The 21,360-nt window shown below is 40.2% G+C and overlaps 1 protein-coding gene across 1 annotated transcript in view; it reads left to right on the plus strand.

The window, feature by feature from the left end:
* LOC120807062 (MICOS complex subunit mic25a-like) overlaps window positions 1-21,360 on the plus strand; it is a 62,436-nt gene that overhangs the window by 31,451 nt on the left and 9,625 nt on the right. Inside the window, exons 6-7 of the mRNA XM_040158711.1 lie at window positions 611-681; window positions 14,714-14,849. Of these exons, the coding sequence (XP_040014645.1) occupies window positions 611-681; window positions 14,714-14,849 (207 nt within the window). The remainder of the gene's footprint in view (window positions 1-610; window positions 682-14,713; window positions 14,850-21,360) is intronic.

Here is a 21,360-nt window from a genome sequence, read left to right on the forward strand (position 1 = left end):
ATACTGCACAACTTACACATTTTCTAAAACTACTTATACTCTTCACTTCATCTCACAAGCTCGGACCATAGTGCAGTGTAGTTAACACTGTGCCACTGATTACTCCAGTAAAGGTGTGCTGTATATGACCTTGCCCTCTAGGCATGAGCACCATCTGAGTAGTAATTGCTGTTTAAATGCCACTGTGTATTGCATGAAATATAAAATTATGGAGTATCAACAGTCCATCAGTGTTCAGATTTGTAAGCAGCGCTGTAAAATTGAAGGGTCGCTAATTTAACGAATGTGACATTTCAGATGGTGATTTATACATTTTGTTTATCATTGCTGGCTTATTAGAGCTTGAAATGAAGCTAAAAAAAAATAGTTGTAATTGCGGTAATATTATGAAGATATGCAAGTTGTTAAATTATAATTCGTCTGGCTTGATTTCAGGACTCTGTCAATGTTATAATCTGAAAGTTGAATAATGGAAAAGCCTGGAAACAAGTTCTCATATCATTAAAAGAAGCATATGTCTGAGCAGCCTACTTTATATTCAAAATATAAGCTGAAGAGCCGTAAAATACCCATGAATTGATTCTCACCTTTCCTTTCTCTTTGTCTGCAGAACCTTGACAACTACAAGGAGACAGCTGAACAGTACAACCAGGCAGCTACCAAAGCTGAGGTTCACATCCGGTAAATACTGTGAATGAGCTTTACAACACCATTTACTTGGAAGAACCATTCAGCATAGTCATTACGTTGTTGCTCCCTCACTGCCACAGTACTATTATGTTTTTATGAGCCTATCATAGGCAAAATAAGTTTTCTGAATACACCTGTAAATTATTTATTAGTTGAAGCAAAGTCTCAGCACTGGTTAACAGAGAGAAACCACCTCTGACCAGCTGGATGTCCAGACAACAGTTGCTAGAAAGCAGATGTGGGCAGAGACCAGAGTGTGAAGGCTGTTAGCAATGTTAGCATCCTGTTAATGGGAACACTGCCTGCATCTCCCCGACATTCAAAACATAATTTTTCACTCATAGTGGTGAGGCTGGGTGATAATTTGCTATTATCACTTCTCGCGTCCCAGGTAATTTTATTGTGACAAAATTCTGAAATTAACTTGTCAAGGATTACCATTTTCCTCTCTAGATGAATGATAAGTAAATTCCTTCAGAAATCTGAGTTTAAAATACTTGAATAAATGTGGTTTGTTGTTTTTTTGTTTTTTAGGATTTTGGTTTACTGAAACAAGTATTTCAAGCAATGTGAAAGTTTTGAGCTTTTATCATCATTTTGTCATAATAGGCATATTATAACAAAACAAAAGATACTGATGCAATAATTATTGAGGCAGTGCTTTCATCTATATTGCTACTGTTAGGTGGACTGTCAAAGTCTTTTAATCGTGTAGTAAGTGCAGTATATTTTGACCCACTTTAACATGTTGAAGTAGTATTGTATATTATTGTAATTAGATTATTATTTTATTTTTATTTATTCCACTTTGTTCTTTCCAGTGCTGGAGAGACAACTTGAATTGTTTAAAGCCAATTAACATTCTCTGCTGTGAATGGGTGCTAGATTTCATGTATGGATTTGTACAAAAATGATGAAATGATGATGAAAAATGATTCGGATTTTTTTTAATAAGGATACTACTCTATATAATCATTTTTATTGTAGCCACTACCAACCCATTCTGCTGGTAGATAAACAGAAGCAGAGGTGCTCTCCTGGGATTGAGGAGTTCAGACCTCACCTACTGTCAAAAAGCATTTCAGTTTCATTCAACACTGAACCAGCACCAGACTGGCAGTGCCAGAGTGTGTAGGCCTTGCCAATTTACGCCCCTCTATAACACCTATTCCCACCCTTTTTGGGAGGAGAGAAAGCCAAAGAGCTCTGGGAATTCATTTTCCCTTTTCCATGCATGGCAGTGATTATTACAAATCTGATGAAAGATTGCTAATTAATTCAAATCTTTTTTTTTTTTATCAACTGTTATTCTCAAATGCTCATTCCTCACCTTTTGGTTTTCACTAACACATAAAGCCTTTTCTTTTTGCACCTTCTCTCATGTCTTACTGTACACTGTTACAACCTAAACCGTTACAGCCTGAACTCCAGTTAAAATTAAACATCTCCAAGACGAAACCTTTATTTTCCCCTCTGCTGCCAGCAGTGTTTAATTTCATTTTTAATTGAAGTCACATGAGGTCCACGTAGAACACAACAAACAGAAATGAAAAACGAGGAATCTCCCTGCAGAAAAGTAATAACTTAACACTGGTTTGATCAGTTAATTTTAAATTGATATTTTATTAACAATATCTGAAAACACTAGTTGTGATTGTTGAAATTACTATTTTTTTTTTCTTTGTACAGTTGTTTGCAACATGTGATCTATGTACAGATACACATGTAGTTCATTAGTCTGAGACCTCTCCATTGGATAATGAAGCTGGAGTAAATCAGTGGCTCAGGTCATTAAAGAGTTTGTTGATGTGATCTCAATGCAGAGGTTTGAATTCCCAACAAACTTTCTACATTATCACTGACGCGTGCATACATAGCGAGGTGGGAAATGCTACGAAGTCATCAACAGTGTCAGTTACACATTTTAGTATTAGTACGTTACTTTGCATTATTAGTCTTAGCAAGGTGCCTAGCCATGTAAAGGCAACCTTCTCACCTGTCCAAGGACTTTTATTGCATGGCATCCTCTTCTCTATAGTAAAGGCAATGTAAAACATAGAATGGAATGTATGCATGGCATTATTATATTATTATGATACAGTCAGTCTAGTGTATTCCTTGCTAACAGCAAGGCAGAAAAGTAGATACATGGTCTTTTTGCAAGCTTTGCACTAATGGGCAGTGACCTCATCCGTGACGCTGCCATCCTCATGCACCTGGTCCATTGAATTCAACAGCATTTCATTCAAGTCCAAAATTTTGTCCAAATGATAACATTAGCAAGGATTTGCTGTTGTCCACAGTTGCATAGAAGAGGTTAGAGGATCAATTCAGCGCGAGTTTGCCAAAGGAATAGCATTTTGTCCTGCCATAATGTGTTGCTCATTATTTTTTAAGTGCGTGCACAGACACACACACTCGCACACACGCGTGCACACAAACTTCCACTCCCTTTTCATTTTCTATCTCTGCCACACATACAGACACATTTTGTATTCAGGCAGCCATGTGCTCATCATGTTCTGTCAGCATTTGGGCAGTGTTTCATTGTGCCATGGTCACGCTGTCATTTCACACTACACTGACCACCCAGTAATTATTCTATTTACCCACTGCTGAAGGGAGGGGCGGGGGCTGCAGCACACTCCAACATGTTATGTAGCTACTATATGTCTTTTTCTTCTGACTTTGTATCTGTCTCTCTCTCCAGTTGTGCCTTTCTTATTGTCTGATTTTTTTAATTCTAAAAGACTTTTTCTATTTCAGTTGTTTGTTATTTCTTTGCCCATGGTTGTAATTTTGTCTGCCATTATTCATTGCCCTCAGCCTCTTTTTCTTTTAATTTCTATCTTCTGTCTCCTTGTTATTAGTGGGTAATAAAAAGAAACGGAAATGGAGTGAGCTTAAAGTCAGGTGAAAAAACATAATTATTTTCTCTTTTAAGTAAAACTGTCTGGCATCTGTGTCTACTCTTCTTCCTCTGGATAGTTTTGGTTGTATTAGTTGTATTCTTGAACCTTCAGGCCAACACATTTGCTGATAAAGCCACAAACATAGCCATAGAATAGGCTTAAATGACAATACCAAAATGATAGGTACCTAATAAGCATTGCAAGGGTTAGGACCTAGAGCCCGTTGAATATTCCTGTGACTATGAGAAGATCACCTCGGAGTGAATTGCTGAAGAAAGAAATACATTACATATGTATTGAGAACAGATGTAGGAGAGATTTTTTGGCAATCAGACTAGGCCAAGGCACATCAGTCAGTGGTTGAGACGATGTTGAGAGGTAAATCCTAAAGAGATGAGGTTTCAGTACTGATGGAAGATGTTGACTGGTGGCTTTTCTGCATGGAGTCAACTGCTTCGCTATGAGGAAAACCAGCAGAAGGTGGTTGTTTAAATTTTGATAAAAACAACCATGGCTACTTAATGGAAGGAGTGTCGGAAAATCACATAGCTCCACAACCCCATTTGGGGAGATGGAAATCAGGTCCAGCGGTCTGGACTAGTTATAAGGTACTTAGTCCTTTCCAGCTGTTTATTGACAGTTATGGTACTCACACTTTGGCTGCTATTGCTTACCTGAGATTCCAGGACCAGCTCCACATAGTTTGAGTGCAAAGGTGTAAGGTAAAATATGACTTTTACAGCTGAGGTGGATATTTTGTTGATAACAAGGCAACAAGATTAAACCCCCTGGGATATTGGGATATCTGTTCCTACACTGGACAGGTCACACTCCCCAAAATATTATCCTTGAGTGGGGACATAGTGAGTAGTAAAACGCTATCTAGTGCCATTTGCTATTTGCCTTGCCCAACTACATGAGGCATTTTAGAGGAGTTCATTCATTAGCCTTGCCTTGGGGTAAGAGACTACAAATATTCCCCAAAAATACCTCACCAAAGAGACCCACAACATTGCAGCTGAGCTTACCTTAAGATGTAAAAATCCATTAATCCTCTTAAAAAAAAAACCTTGCTACCCTCAAAGTGTTAGCAAAGACAGAAACTAAGTGAACCTCAGGTGAGTGTCTGAGTGAGGATTCACCATGAAGTAACTGCTGACAGTTGGTGGTTAAAAACCTACTTTCATGTGGGTTTGTTATATCTACTTTATTCTGTATGTGTGTCTATTCTTGTGTGTATGTGGATAGCGTCTCCAATTAGTGAAACAGACAGGTAGCTCACTATGAGGATCTCTGTGCCCCCCAAAGTAGCAGACTGCTAGTCATTACTGGAGACAGGGCCCGTCTGTACTGTGGTCCAACAAAGATTTACCCTTAAGACAGAAAGCTGCAGTCACTTACACACTCTGCATCTTTGACAGCCCCTAAAGAGTATATAAAGAAACACACACACACAAACTCCCGCAAAAGATTACATTCGCAGGCGGGTCAGATTTACTGGACTGTGCAGTTAGACAGGTAAAGAGTTAGGCAAGTCTCATCTAAGAGGGCAACGTTTGCTAATGTGTTACATGTTTCATTGCTGCATGTAACAATAATTTTTTACCAAGCCATTGTCTTTATTTAATTGATGTGAATAGAATCAGATTTAGTCTATTTGCCATTACAGTAAAAGGAATGTAGGGATGCACTGATTTTGGACTTTTGGACTTTTTCTCTACTGATTCTGATTCTGATACGTCAACTCAGGGGAATCTGCCACTACCGATTCCCAATCTGATACCACATTCAAATTTAAAAATCTGAATGCCACACTGTGTGGAACTCATTGGGCTCATTTCTGTGGGGTTTCTACGAGGTCATGCCAGGGATGGCTCTGGCAATAACAACTGAGTCAGCAGCCCAAAGTGACTGTAACTGATAGTGAAAACACTGATTTTTATAATTATATTGACGAAGTTACTGTTTTTAGGTCTGGATGAGGCTTAAAAGGTCAGTATCTTCCCATATATCCATATGTAATTCCCAAATGGATCTGAGGGGACCCCATATCAACTGTGATCACGTAGGGCGTCACAGTTATCATAGTAAAAAAAAAATGTCTTTTTTGACTAGATAGAGAGTGTGAACTGTGAAGTGCAGGGGAAATGTTGTGTATTACACAACACAACACTACAAATGCAACAAGAACAACAGGACCTCAAACAGGGACAAGGGACAAGCAACATTTTAAATACAGTAGCCTGCCAGACATGCTGTATGTATTGAGCCAAGCAGTGTAGCATGCGGCAGGCTGTGTATAACACAATATCCTCCAGGCAAAGTAATTATTAATGAGGTAATTAGTTAATAATGATTTAGATTACTGTGTAATCTAAATCATTATTAACTAACATTATTAAAGTATATTTTATTGTGTCAAAATAATGTACTCACATAATTCACTATACTTGCTGTGCTTTATAGATTTGAAAGCAATACTTTTTCAAAAAAAAGTGAGGATTGTTTAAAGAAAAGGACCTTACAAATTATATTACTGACAAAACTGGAATTGAAATTGTTGATGATAAAAAGGCTAGTGATGGAAGGTGAAAGCAGTGAAACGCTCCAAAGAGCATGTCTCACCCCACATCAGACACACCTCAAGTGAGTCGTCCAACCGCAAGTTCTCCTGATTGAAAAGTTATCAGCGATGAGATGTCACACACAAACACACGTGCACATGTGCACCTTATCTTGTTCCTGTATGTCACCTGTTTTAATGAAACACTCCCCTTATCCCCTCCCATCTCTCTCTCTCCGTATATTCCACAAAGTGAGTTTGGTGGGGATCAATCAGCCAGGCTAACAGAGTGCGAATTGTTCTCCTACATTCCTATCTCCCTTCAGCTGTCAGCGTATGAAGATACGGGCGGAGTTCTGTCTGTCTTCCGTTAGGGGATTCTAGTTGTTTTTGATTGCTATTCCCATTTGAGACAAAGACTTTGTAGGTGTTTCAGTGGAGTTGAGATTAACTTTAGCGAAGGTTTTGGGTGTTGCCATATTGTGACATGTGAGATTAGGATTCAAGTGTGCTGCATCACTTAGCAAAGGTAGGATAAGTGATTATTATGACTACCGGAATAATCATAGCTACTGAGTTTTGTCAGTCCTTCACGGGTTTTGTGAACTAAATCTATATTTCTGATTTTATATTATTCTAAAAGTAAAATTTTTTTGCCTGCTGAAATATAATGTTGTGGATGTTATCCTTATGGCAGTATCATAAAAAGCCTGTACAAAGCCTCTAACAATACAAGATGCATGCTCTGTCATTCCTTTTGATCTCACCCCAGCCATGAAATCTTTGATCCTCTTTTCTCTTCCTCTCCACTCAGCGTAATATTAAAAACCAAAAGTACAATGCCACGGCTGCTGCTTTAAAGGAACCCAAATCCTTGTCATCATACATTAATAACCGTTCACACACCACGCGCGCACACACACACACACACACACACACACACACACACACACACACACACACACACACACACACACACACACAAACAACACTAACTTGGACACAGAGAATAATAAAATGCTACGCCTTTACGATCTTTCCTTTTTCTTCTTATTACTTTATTCCCCAATGTCACGCTTTGCAATAGTGCAGAGCTTGAGCTCGCTTCATAAAAACCACACACTGCCAAGGTGGGACAAAAAAATAATGAGAAACTTTAACGATTTGAGCCTAATCATTCCCCCCAACTCTGCATGTATTTATGCAAAATGTCACATGCAGAAAGCAGTTGGAGTGTTGTTTTGCTTCTTCTCCTGGTAAAAGTAAGCTATCCAACTAGCTGGGGTGGCTAATGTTTTTCTAATAAGAGCTCACCTTTAATTTCAGTCAAACTAGGCAGTTGGTGCAGATTAGCAGAGGCAATTTTCTGCTTCAGATTCCATTATTAAACAATTCTGCTATCAGAAAGTTTCTCTTGTTGAATAGAGAAAAGAATGTTTTTTTTTTTCTTTTGTTTTTAACTTGAGCTTGGATTAATACCTTGGGGCTATTGTTGCTGTTATCTCCTGCTCTAAGGGAGTACTTCAGAAAGTCAACCAACTGTCAGAGTGCAAAGTCAAACATCAAACAGTCATATAATTATAACCGTGATTGAAACTCTCCCCAACAGATTTTAAACTAACACAACAGCACCATTTTCATCTTCAGTGTATACAAATTCTCTGTTTTCAAAGGATGCATTTGGTGAATCCTCTCCTTTCGATCTCATATGGACATAGCATCATTTTTGATTTGAATGAGAGCCATTCAGCCCTAAATCCTATAAGTAATTTCATAATAATCCAAGCCAACACCTCATAGAGTGTATCCAGCTTGCTCTAACTTGACTGAAACTCTGTCCCCTCCTGTTAACATCAACTAAGTGAACTATAGAGACCTTATCAGTGTCCCAGCTGAATGACTGTTGGGTAAAACATACAAAGAGAACTAATATTCAATTGCCACCCTGAGCAACAAGTGATGTAGCACCACGTGGAGGTACAATGCAGATCATGATGGTTGCCATGGGTTACTGTTTGTCCATGCAAGCTCTGAGGGTTATTTGTCATTTAATACGTCACTTCCACATTCTGTCTGGTTGGATTCACTTCTTTTTTCATGAATATTCTCTCCATCAGTGATTTAGTTTATCCCGACGCTCTATCCTCCATTGCACATGCAAGCACAAGTAGGCACACGTACTCAGACTACGCAGACCCACACATCGGTGCAGAGGAATTTCCCCCACAGTTTCCTGTGCACACACAATTGCTTTGAGGAATTCGATGAGGGCAGCTCTGTGTGTGTGCATGCATGATTGCGTATATTAATGTCAGGTGGTCAGATTCCCAAAATAAAAAGGCATGTTAATTCATGTCAAATGAATCCATCGGTCTCCTCATCAAGAACACCAGTTCTTTCTCTTCCTCTCTCTGTCTCTTAATATTTTTACAGTATACAGCCTGAAATATTACTGCAGGAAAATGACATGAAGTTCATTATCCATTTATGCCTCAAGAAAAAAGCTGACGTGTAACGCCCTCCACTGCCTGAGATGTTTCACTAAGGTCTGCACTTCAGAAAACTTTATGTCAGAATTTGCTGGTAGCAGCACAGAAAGAAAGGATCCAAACGCAGACACAAGGACAGGCTGATGCAGTGAAGTGGCTTTTAATGAAGAAAACAAGGCTTACAGGCAGATGGGTGGATATCCAGGCAGGTGAAAAGACAGGCAGGCTAGCAAGCAGGAACAGACAACAGGATTCTTCACACATGGAACACAAGGGTAAATGAGGGAGTCTGTCTGAATCACCTCCACCTCTTTCTTCCGGACTATGGCAGCTTTTCAGCCCCCCGAGGTAGACCGTAAAGGCTGCCTTCGACTCGTGTTGAGAATCAGTGCACTGAAAGAAACACTAACTGAGCTCTGTAGGGGTGAAATTGACATATGAGACGAGGACTTCGAAAACACGATTCCCTATCGTGATGATCCCTCTATGTGGTCATAGGAGCAGCAAGGCACGAGGCTTAAAAATACTTCCTGTGGGAGAAAATAAAAAGGCGTGGACGCTGCAAGAGCTTTTCCTCCTGTCACTGAAAGCCTCAGCCAGTGGGAATGTCCAATAATTTCAGTGTTGCGTGTGCAGATTTTCCACTGCTGTCCAGCGAGAGGCCAGGGAGCTAACATAAAGCCAGTGAAGGGAGTCTCTGACATAACTGAACTTAACAGCATTAAAGCAGAGCTGAGGACCATGGAAAATAAGATCTACAAGTTACTGGAGCAACAGACCCTTCTAAATACCAGAGTTATCATGTGGGAGGCAGCAGGGGCCAGCATTGCTACCAGTACGGCTGGGGCAGCTTGCCAACCCAATCATCTGTGGCCGGTGGCACCTCTGCGCCTCTGGCCGGGTGCAGTGGCTTTCACTCCTGCATGCAGGTTTTAACGACTGCATTGAATCCCGTCCGCCTCCACACCAGGTTCTATCACCCAGCCTCCCATGACCACTAATGGGGCTGAAGCTCTCTGCTCCTCTGCATCCTTATCATCACCATTCATCACCTCATTACCGCAGTCAACATCGGACAAGTTTGTCATCATTGGTGACTCTATTGTTGAAATCTGGACCACAAACTATTTAATGATTTTAAAGTGTACTGTCTCCCTGGAGCAAGGTTTTCTGATATTGCACATGTATCCCTGACAGTCATCACAAACATCACTGCTATTGTTATATTCACACTGGCGCAAACGACATTAGGCTATGGAGATCAAAAATCCCAAGGAAAGATTTTATCTCACTACACAGCAAGATTAAATCATCTGCTTGCAGATTCATAATATCTGGCCCGCTTAATGTCTACAACCGGGACTTTGAAGTTTTCAGCCAACTGCTTTCTCTTAATGACTGGCTAAAAACCTGGTGCTCTGAAAACAACTTGGATTTTATTGACAATCGGGACCCCTTCTGGGATAGGCCTGTATTATTCTAGAGGGATGGGTTTCATCCAAATCGAAACATCAGTCCAGGCAAAGATACTTTATGGACTGTTTGTTATGACAAAAGGACCCTGAAACGACAAAATAGTATACTCCTACTCATAGACTGGTAACCTGATTTCTGTACCCCTGAAAGAAATTTTAAGCAGACATGGAAATCTGGCTCTAAAGATTAGGCCGGAAGTTTAAAAAAAAAAAAAAAAAAAAAAAGAGCTGAATTTTGGAAGTCACATCAGCAATGTTACAAAGATAGCTTTTTATCTTTTAGAAAGAGACAGACCCTACCTTTCTTTAGGAGTGCTAAGAAACTGACTCATGCCTTTTCCTACCTAGATTACTGTAATGCGCTACACATTGACATTGATCGGAAGCAGCTTGTTCAAAATTCGGAGCAGGAAACCACAGGCAGAAGACCTGAGGGCAGGACGGATGGACAAAACTTGTTTAGCGGATGTTGGTGAAGGCATGACTGCTCTGGCTGGCGTCTGCAGGGGCAGGACCACTCTGGTGGGTGGTGGCGTAGGCAGGATCGCTCTGGTGGGCGAGCAGGAGGCCCACGTGTGTGTGTGTGTGTGTGATGGAGCAGGGAAGCTCAGGTGGTTGCAGAGCTGATGATAAGTAGTACCAGGTGTGTGGATGGGCGGGGTAGTCAGGTGAATGAGGATAGGGAGAAAAGTCTGAGGACATCTGGTGGGTAACTAGAGGAAGGCAGATCTGGGGAGATGAAGGGGAAACATGACCTGGGAGCAGTGAAAAGAGGCTGGAGATGGGCCAAGGGGAACAGAGGGGGAGATTATAATACTTTAGATGTCTACAAGAGGTCTACTGTCCACACAGGGGGCAGACAGAGGTACAGGATCTCTATGATATTCTGTTTTATTCTATTCTATTATAGTTGAGGTTTAAAGTTCAGTCTCGACCTTGGAAGCAGCTGTTCATAAAGTAATCTCTTCTCAAGTATTATTTAGTAGCTGTTCCGGAGCTTTCAGTCACATCACATGATGGAGTTTGGCCAGTTGTCCTGGAATTTTTTTTATTGACTTTTTAAACATGTTGGGTCAAATTTGAGGTTAAACATTCATTCTTGAGCTCGAAAACAGCAGTTAAAAAAACAATGTCACCTAAAGAGGGAATAAAAGTTGTCATGAATGAGAATTGCTTGAGGTGCTATGAAAAAAAATGGAAATTTGACACGTGTCTGTTAACTCCTCTTTGTCTACTGGCTCTGTTCCTTCCAATATTAAAAACTATATAACTATTAAATTTTAAAAATGTAATAGTTACCCTGAAGAAACCTGCACTTGACCCTCATATTTTAAGCATTTTAACACCAATTTAAAACTTACCTTTTTTTCTAAAAGCACAGAAACAGTTCTTATTAAGGTTAGAAAGGATTTACTGCCTGCCATTAATTCTGGGGCATTCTCAATTTTAATTCTGCTTGATCTGAGTTCTGCCATTGATATGGTGGACCACAATATCACAATATCCTTGTATTGCCTTGAATACTGTGTTGGTATTAAGGTCAATGCTCTTGCCTGGTTTTGCTCCTATGTATCTGACAGATCTTTCTGTGTTGTAATGAGTTCCCCAGCCCCTCTCTCATGTGGTGTTCCCCAAGGGTCAGTTCTTGGTCCTATATTATTTTCTGTTTATATACCTCTTTTCTCATATTATGGCATGTCTCTCTGATATCCAAATGCTGGTTGGCACAAAACGTCTGGCTCAATGAGTCCAAATTTGAGATCCTTTAATTCGGTCCCCAAAAAACCTGACCTGTGACTAGAAAAAGAATCTTGGGAATCTGTCCTCCAGCGCCAAGCATTCCACCTATAGTTGGCTGTGATCTTTCACTCTGAGCTTTATTTTGACATACAGGTCACCACAGTATTACATTCATGCTTTGTTCAACTTAGAAACATTGCAAAAGTTAAAAGTTTTTTATACCAAGTTGATCTTGAAAAAGCTCTCCATGCTTTCATCTCACCTCATCTGGATTATTGTAATTCCCTGTATTCGGCGCTCAGCCAAAAGGCCATCTCCTGCCTTCAGCTTGTTCAAAACCCGGCTGCCAGACTAATAACAAACTCTAAGAGACAAGACCACATCACTCCCATCCTTGCTACACTACACTGGCTACCTGTTAGGAATTACTTTTAAAGCCCTACACGGCCTTCATCCTACCCACATCATGTATTTACTCATGCCCTATGAGCCTAGCCGCTGCGTGCGCTCCTCAGGTAGAGCCCTCCTAACTGTTCCCACAGCCCGCCTCACTACAAAAGGAAACCGGGTGTTCTCCATTAGAGGTCCGCAGCTGTGGAACTCTTTACCTGGGGAACTTAAGTTAGCAAACTCAGTTATTTCTTTAAATCACTTCTCAAAACTTACTTTTAAAGAAACCATTTTTAAAATTTATTCTGTGGTCTATCTAGTTTTTATCCCTCTTTTATCACTTTTATTTGACCTCTTTCTGTTACTCACTCTGTTTTATCAGGTCTTATGTTCCACGTTTTTATTTATGTTTCTGTTGTTTTTATGTTGACTTTGTACTAGTTTATCTAGTTCTGTAAATCACTTTGTAACTGTGTTTTGAAAAGTGATATACAAATAAAGTTTATTATTATTATTATTATTATTATTATCTATAATCACATGAAAACTGGGCAAACTGTGGATGAAGATCCTGTGAAATGATAGAAAGCCCCAGAACAGCTGCTTAAATTAGCAAGGTGAGATTCTTTTCTTTTTTCTTTTCTTTTCTTTTCTTTTCCATCATACTCTGTTCTATTCAATTATATTCTGTCTTTTCTGTTGCTAGTGCACATATGGGATGTGTACATATGAGAAGTTGTACAGGATGCGGGATAAGTTATGTCTCTCTGTCTTAGCGTATATGTATGTGTATGTGTGTGTACACATCCCAATCCTCCCAGTTACGAGTTCTGTCACAACAGCAGCTAAATTACCACAAGCAACAGAGCACTCAAGGATTACCCTTAAGTAGAATTAGCATTCCCTACCTGTGTGTGTGTGTGTGTGTGTGTGTGTGTGTGTGTGTGTGTGTGTGTGTGTGTGTGTGTGTGTGTGTGTGTGTGTGTGTGTGTGTGTGTGTGTGTGTGTGTGTGTGGGTTTTTGTGGGTTTTTGTGGGTTTGGATGTGATTGTGTGGTTTTCTCTACACACGTACTGTTTGTGTGAGTAAGATAAAAAAGAAAAGACAAAGTTTGACTTTGACTCCTAAGCTGCTTTGTCTATGCATAATTCATCTTAGATACTCCAATTGCAACTGAAACAAACGTCAAACGATCTCAGGTGTTTTTATTTTCTTTTGCTCATCATAAGCTTTATTGACACAAACCAGAAATTGTTAGTGCTGGTGTTACTGCAGTTTTAACTAAGCCTAATTTCAGGGAGACAGTAACGTTTACTCGCCTGTACCTTGTCCCTTGATTTAGTGCAGCCAATTCTAATTTATTTTCTGCTCTTTTATGTGTGCAAACCTGATGTTGTACTAATTTCAATTTGGCAAAGGATCCTTTTTGTAATTAGCCCCATAATTATTTGATTTATTGTGTCAAAGCAACAACTACTTCCATTATGTCATGCAATAAGCTTCAAAGCTAACACTATGCTGAACAGATTCATACTTTATGTGGAAGATACTCTGTAGTCTTCTGATGTTTTATTTTACTAAGAAAAGTTTAAATTGGTAACTATTTGTACTGAATTTCTAATGAAACCTTAAACAAAAACTGTTATTGATACCTTACTTTTCAATATATAATAAATATAACCAAAAATTAAGAGTACGGCTCAATATCTGACACTAAATCAACAGCTGAGAATACTAATCAGGGGGATACATAGTGTAAACCCTCACACAGCATTTTACGTGTTGTAATTTCCTTACCGTATGGAGAACTGAGCATTTTTAGCTCCTCGTCGGTTTAGTCTGGTTTGGATAAATACAGTCGACCACCGCAGTGAAATGACTCGTCCTCATAATAATCCACGGCCTAATTCACCATTTCATTTAGCTTTTTGAGTTTCCTCAGAAGACAGTATAACAGCAGGGAAAGTTGGCCTCACACATGTAAACAAACTGCTGGGGCGGATAAATATGAAGGGTGATTAGTTCAGCCGGCAAGTTGCCGCAGATGCATATCCCAATAAGATAGCATTATGGCCATTCCAGGAGGCAAATTTTTGTTATTATTTTCAGTCAGACTCAGAGACAAGCGTTTGGAATTATTCTATATTTATTGCAAAAGCAATAGGACACTCATGCTAGTTGCCCCGTATACGTTGATTTGCGCGAGGCCTCGTTTCCCCGAATCTTAACAATGAAGGTGGCGAGTGCAATGTTAGCACGACCCAAAGGGTGCTAAATAGCCACATGTATGGGAAATAAACCAGAATTATCGTCTAAAACAGACAAGCCAATGAACTGTCACAAAGGAACAACAGGATGATTGTAGCCAAGAGATTCGAGCGCATAACAGGTGTTTTCAGTTGTTAGTGCTGTGTTATAATCATGCTGACTCCCCTCTCTACCCTGTGTTTGTAGGCCCCGGCAGGCTGCATCTGTGTGCACTGAACTGCAGGCCAAGGTGCTCCAGTGCTACAGAGAAAATCCACAGCAGACCCTGCACTGCTCCAGCCTGGCCAAACAGTACATGACCTGCGTCCAGCAAGCTAAGAAGGTAGGCGAGGGTTACTTACGATACGTGTGTGTGTGGGAGTATTAGAGAATGAAGAAAATAGTGGGGTTTTTTCTTATTTTTGCAGGTGTGATAGTCTGTGGTAATATGTGTGAATGTTTGTATGTGAGGAATAACACTATGCTTCTCTGCTTTCAGTCAGTTTCCCACTTCCATGTTTTGTTTTGGGGTTTTTTTTGTTTTGTTTTGTTTTTTTTGCAGGACCACAACAGCGGGGCCAGCCCTATAAACGTGAATGTCCGTAACTAACTGATTGACTGATGAATGATATTGTTACACCACTGGTCAACTGAGTGCCGCGTGACTGGGTGCTGAGGTTACACCATTGGCTGTTGCTCTTTCAAAACGAATCGACGCAAACTTTTTCTATTAAATCATCAGGGGACGTTTACAGACAGTGTTGCCAATTTAGCGCCGTTCTCGCTAGATTTACCGACCTTTCGCACCCTTTTAGCAACTTTTTTTAACAAAAGCATGTAGCGACTTTTTGGACAAACCTTAGCCACTTTCCGTAGACAAGAGTTGCCCATATTGCCCAGCAAGCATGAGGTCGGGTTGTCCCTCCACAGGCACACCTCTCTATGCATCTCATTCTATTGACAGCACAGTAGCTGACACAGATGTGACTGAGCTTCTAACTTTCTCTCTGAGTGATCATTTTACAAGTAAATATTGCCGAAATCACAGCAGAGCCGATGTATTTAACTTATAAGTATGGTGATTTTGTCAGACGACATCGTGGTTATGAAAGATAGCTGTTAATTAGTCAGAGCTGGAAGGAGCTTGACTGTGACACTGACAGTAGAACAAAAAGATGAAGAGACAAATAATCCTTTCAGTCCTTACACCAAATCAGTTAACTTCTGAGAACTGTAATCTGTATGTTGGTTACTTTGACACTTCAAATAGGAAGCCAAAGTAATGAGACATGCTTATTGAGCGGATTTTTAAGTCACCAGGCATACAATGTGTTTTGGAACTCTCTGATAGGAAGATTACACCGTTATTAGTGTATTAAAATCAGTTTTGGCATCCAGCGCCTTGAAATGCATTCTGCTTACTGCCGATGCTTTCGCAAATAGTGTTCAGACCCTATGCTTATCTACAGAGTGCTTATTTTACCCAATTTCTCCATTAAATAACAATAATGAATGGAGCAATTTACACATTATTATCGTGACAAAATGCACTGATATGGCTCCAAAGTAGATAAAAGGCACAAAACAACAGTTGGTGAATTTGGCAGTTTAAACAGTCGATAAAAGCAAGGCAAAAGCTCACAATAAAAGCAATCCGTCTTTTTAAAGTGGTTCAAAAGACCAATTTGCCAGTGGGAGGGTGCTCTTTGGAACAGTGCATATGTGATTGCAAAGGACTGAGTTTTTATTTTGTGAGCATGTGCTGTATAAATTCAGATTGTGAGTGTTTATGTTTTTAAAGAATACATAGTAGTGCAGAGTCAAGCTTTTTTTTCTCTTCTCTGTAAAACGTGAGGTACTTGTTTAATTAAGATTCAATCAGGGGATATCCTTGACAGAGTGAGTGTGAGAGTCAGAGAAAGAAAAGAAGGATGAAACAGTGTAGAGAGAGAAAGAGAGTGAGTAAAAGGCCAAAAAAAAAAGAGTACTGTGAGCTGAAAACCAGAACAGACTTAGACCCTACACTATCTTCTGAAGAAAAATTGGACGTTTTTTGTAACTTCTAACCTGGTGGAAGAAGGTAGATTGGATTGATGTTGATAAATTAGCTCCACTCCCGTTCAGACATTGGTTTATATCCCAAACACTGCATTTTTATGGCTGGCTTCGGAGGGAGAATAAGAATTAGTTCTGTTTCTTGTACTGCACATCAAACTTTTAAGTGCCTTCAACTATATTCCTATGTTAAAAATAGTTTTTCTGCATGAAATTCCTATATTTCTAAGAGTTGTTGGGTTTTTTTTCTTTCTTTTTTTTAATATCAGATTGTTGGAGAAGGAAAGTTGTGATCTGAAGCATTTTATTGCCAAAATCTTTTATGTGTAACCTTTCTTTATTGGGATATTCTAACAGAGATTCAATCTGGCTTTTCAAGAATGACCTGCACTACTCTTTTGAAGAAGATGGGATTTTCAGGTTGACTTTTAAGCCTTCTGAAGAGCTCTGTCCCAAGCTCAAATTTAAAGAGGCATTTAAGTGTTCTTCGATTTAAGATATAGATGTGTAAATGTAAAAGACCTCATATTTAAGTGTCCTATTACACTACCTCCATCCAATATTACCTCTCCTGTACCTCTTTCTCTCTGATTTATACATGCTGTTGTCACTGGTGATCCATCTCTTTCTCCTCCAGTTCCTATCCTCCATGCATCCCTCTTCCTATATTCAAACCTTTAACACTGGTGCATTAACTAGTGCATTAGCTCTGATCTGCACTGCTGGCCATGGAGCTCTGTTAGGTCTTAGCATGGTTTTGCTCACATGCCAGGTGCTATCCCTTGCGTGTTCATTCAAAGATGCTATGCTTACGTCTCGCACAATAACACAGCCTGGTCTCACATCCACCGTTGTTGTTTTTTTAAACACACAAATTCCCAGAAACGCCCTTTCAAGTTAGTGAACTTCGCAGCTTATTATAATATTGTGCTGTAGTTTTAGAGCTGAAACCTCTATCACAATGGTTCTGTCAGTCTTTACTTTAAAACCTCTTACTGCTCTAATTATTTGAATCTATATTATACTACGGTCTCATACTTCAGTTAAAGTATCTTTAACGCCAGCGGCATGGATTGGACAGGATCATGGGTAGTGCATCGGGAGTAGGCAGATGGGGTCAGTGAAAGTAGCAGGGAATAAAGAAACCACAGAGAAAAAGAAGACGGAGTGACATACTTGTAAATCATAAAATCATACAGTTAAAAAAAATAGCTTTTCAGGACATCTGTCCTTAAACGGCAGAACTTAGGATTTGCTTAGTTTTTATGGAAGTGTAATTCTGGGTGAAAATGTGAATATTCAACACTATGGAGCGCTACCCGAATGACTGAGACTGGGTCAGAAAGAGAGGGGAGACAAGTAGCGCTGCCACCGGAGGCTCCCAATCACTCAGCCTTAATGAGAAGAAATGAGTGGGCAGTCCCAAGACCCCTCTGGACACGTAGGCAGCTGTCCAATCTGCCTGTCTATAAATGGATCTGACAGAGCAAGCAGTTTGGCAGAGCAGAGCACTTGGACGGGAGTTTAACTAGGAAAAGTTTCGGCATTGCTGCAGGTGGTTAAGGGTCAACAGGGAGCAATATGCACTGCAGATTTAGTCATGAGAGAGAGCAGTGGATCATATTTCATAATGAAATATAGTATAATGTTCTGTAGACCTCGGAGGAAACATTTTGTTAAGGCTGAGACTGTTTAATAATGGAGCTTTTACCTTTCACTGAAAAGGGGGCAGACTTTGTGCTTGTTCCAAAAGTGGAACAGAAGGTTTGATCATTTATGTCAAGTGGGTAATTACGTTCGCCCAACATGAGCTCGTCTGTGGTATGTATTGCACGTGCAATGTGAAAAATTACATATCAAAATGCCACGTTTTGTAAAATGTTAATATGTTGCAATATTTGAGGTATATGACCAGAAAATAAACAATATAACAACTACATGTTTTTTCAGATTGTTTTATGTCGCGTTTAGCAACAAAACTATTTGAATCCCATTACTTTAGCATGGGCTGACATATATGACCTTTGTAATTTTGTAATTTTGACAAGACCACTTCTCCACTACGTTGAAGGACTACACTAGGCAGAAAAGCTTTTAGCCTGGTGGAAACCTCCCGACAGCTTAAAAGCACTGTTCTTCTGTTATCTGTATGTACTTGTACGGATTTTCTAAAGCAGACACGTTCTTCCCTGTCATTAAAGGGAGAATGCTGTATTTTTCCCCCAAAATTAACCTTTGTTTGAAGTTGATACCTTATGGTTAATGCTTTTCTTGAATATAAAGGTATCTTTCTCTCTTTTGTCTCTTTCTGTACATGGAGCTTGAAGCCTATCAAATGCCATCTGTTTTCCTGAAGCCTAACTCTTTTCCTCAGTTTTCTGGTATTTTCTCTATTCTCCAGGCGTTTTTCAATCCATTGTTTCAACATAAAAAAAACCCACATACACAGGATACCCATTTAAGCACAGTTAAGGTTCGTGTCCATGATTCACACTGTGGCAGGAACCTGCTGTCTAGTCTGGGGTTTAGTGATGCAGTCGACCCATAACCCCTGGGTCGGGCGGGTTTGGGTAAGCTTACTAGAAAACATCACCGATTGGGTCGGGTCAGGAAGTGACAAGCAGCGTTCCGACTATGTTATAAATAACTTACAGAAACATTGTGTGCGATATATTAGACTTGGATTACTAGTCTACTTTCTCTCTCTCCCTTTCTCTCTCTCCCTCTCTCTCTCTCTCAAACACACTGATGCACCAGAGGGTGCAGGTCCTCTCTTGCCCTGATTGTCACTAACCTGCATTACCGAACTAAAAAGTGTTATATACTGTGATGTTTGGTTTTGATACCCGTGTGTTGGTCATTATCTGATTATTATATATCAGATGTGCTGACATAGGCCTACATGCCTTTAGCTATGAATTGTTTCTTTGCAACAATAGTCACAGTCAGTCTTGTCTTTGCGGCACGCTCGAGCAACTTTGTTTTCCTTCTCGCCTTTGTAAAACAGAAAATAAAATAGTTAACTAATGTATGAACCGTAGCACTCAGGAATACGATGATGTACTTATTTCATACAGGGGGATGGATTTATTTAAGTGTACTACTGTTAATACTGAAATTAAACAGCTTCCTTCTCTCTCTCTCTCTCTCTACTCTTGCTGCTCTCCAAGCCTCCGTGGTACTGGAAGATGCACAGCAATATTCTTATTAACAGGAATAATAATAAATAAAAGCTAGATCAAGTGCTTTATAAATGTATCTGTCGCTTCTGACAGTCGCTTCAGAAAAAGGGAAAGAGAGAGAGCGAGAAATAGAGAGAGCTAAAAGTTGGCATTTTGCGGGTTGGGTGTGGATGGCTTATTATTGCATATTGTTTGCGGGTCAGGTGGAGCGGGTTGGCTCTCGTAACGGCTCGGATGGGTGCGGGTATTAAAAAACGTGGACCCACGCATTACTACTGGGGTCTGTCTACCTAATTTTGTCACTTCCGCCCACCTGCCACTGATTTATAAGACTTTCCAAGAGGTTGTTCATCTAAACTCTACTGTATATATCTGGTACTTTCCATCAGCTTGTCTGTGTTTGTCAGTCAATCTGCCCATAAAAACCATTGCGCTGCTAATCTGTTGTTATTCAGCTAGTGTCCTGATCTGAACATCACTAGAGTATCTATCTCACTTTTTCTGTCTCCCGCTTGAAGTCCACCCAACTCACTATCTACAGTGGCACAGCCTTCCTTACATGTCACTCAAAAGTTCTTTTATGTTTTATGATTCATGCATGCACACACACACACATACGCACAGTCTCACACATTCTTCACTCTGCCATCCATTAAAGACAGTTGCTTCAGGATATGGCCTTGTAGCTCCTCACTGCTATCATTCCCCTGTCCCTCTCCTGTCAGTGTCTCTGGTCATGGGCTATTGTCATGCATATGGGACCTTAAGTGTGTGTGTGTGGTGTGAAGTGTGTGTGAGGGATGCAGGGTAAATATCAGCTCACCAAGGCCCCACGTTATCATGAAGCTTTGTTGATTTTGTGAAGGTGGACAGTAACCTATATATTACCACTATATAGTCACTGTCTTTCATTTATACTCTGTGCGTGTTTGTGTGCTCGCGTGTGTGTTTGTGTGTTTCCGTGAGTGTAAGCCTATGAGGGAGTTTGTGAACCCACTCTACCTCACATCATCTATCCTCTCTTTCAACCTCCCTCTTAGTGAGACAAAACACAGCCATCCTGAAAGTCACATTCAATAACAAACGTTTCTCAAACCACCACTTGATGTAAGGCCCCACACACACACACACACACACACACACACACACACACACACACACACACACACACACACACACACACACACAATACCCCAAGGTTCCAGCGCCAACCATTTGCAGAATGCTAATGCCAGTGCTGTGCAATTTAATACCCTCAGCAGGGGCCAAGGCATCGGAGCAACACTTCCCACTGTTGCCCACATACTTAACCCACTTAAACCTGCTGGTCTCCTGAACGCAGTATTTGTGTCCCCTGATGTGAGTGTGTGTGCGTGAGCATGTGTTGGCCTCTGAGATGCTTGGTTAAGTGTTTCTGCTTGATTACCCAGGCTTATGGAGCATTGCTATAACAACAAAGTATGTGGAACAGGTGCATTTCTACATGGGTACATGGTGCTATTTTTTAAAGGTAATTAGAAATGTGATTCAGTTATAGGTTTTAAATAGTGCAGCAGCAGTTTGAAATTAGGCTCACTATTTCTAACAGGTAAAAAATAGCATGGTGGGTTGCCCTGG

The sequence above is a fragment of the Xiphias gladius genome, chromosome 21 (assembly GCF_016859285.1).
Source record: "Xiphias gladius isolate SHS-SW01 ecotype Sanya breed wild chromosome 21, ASM1685928v1, whole genome shotgun sequence".
In the NCBI taxonomy this organism is placed as follows: domain Eukaryota; kingdom Metazoa; phylum Chordata; class Actinopteri; order Istiophoriformes; family Xiphiidae; genus Xiphias; species Xiphias gladius.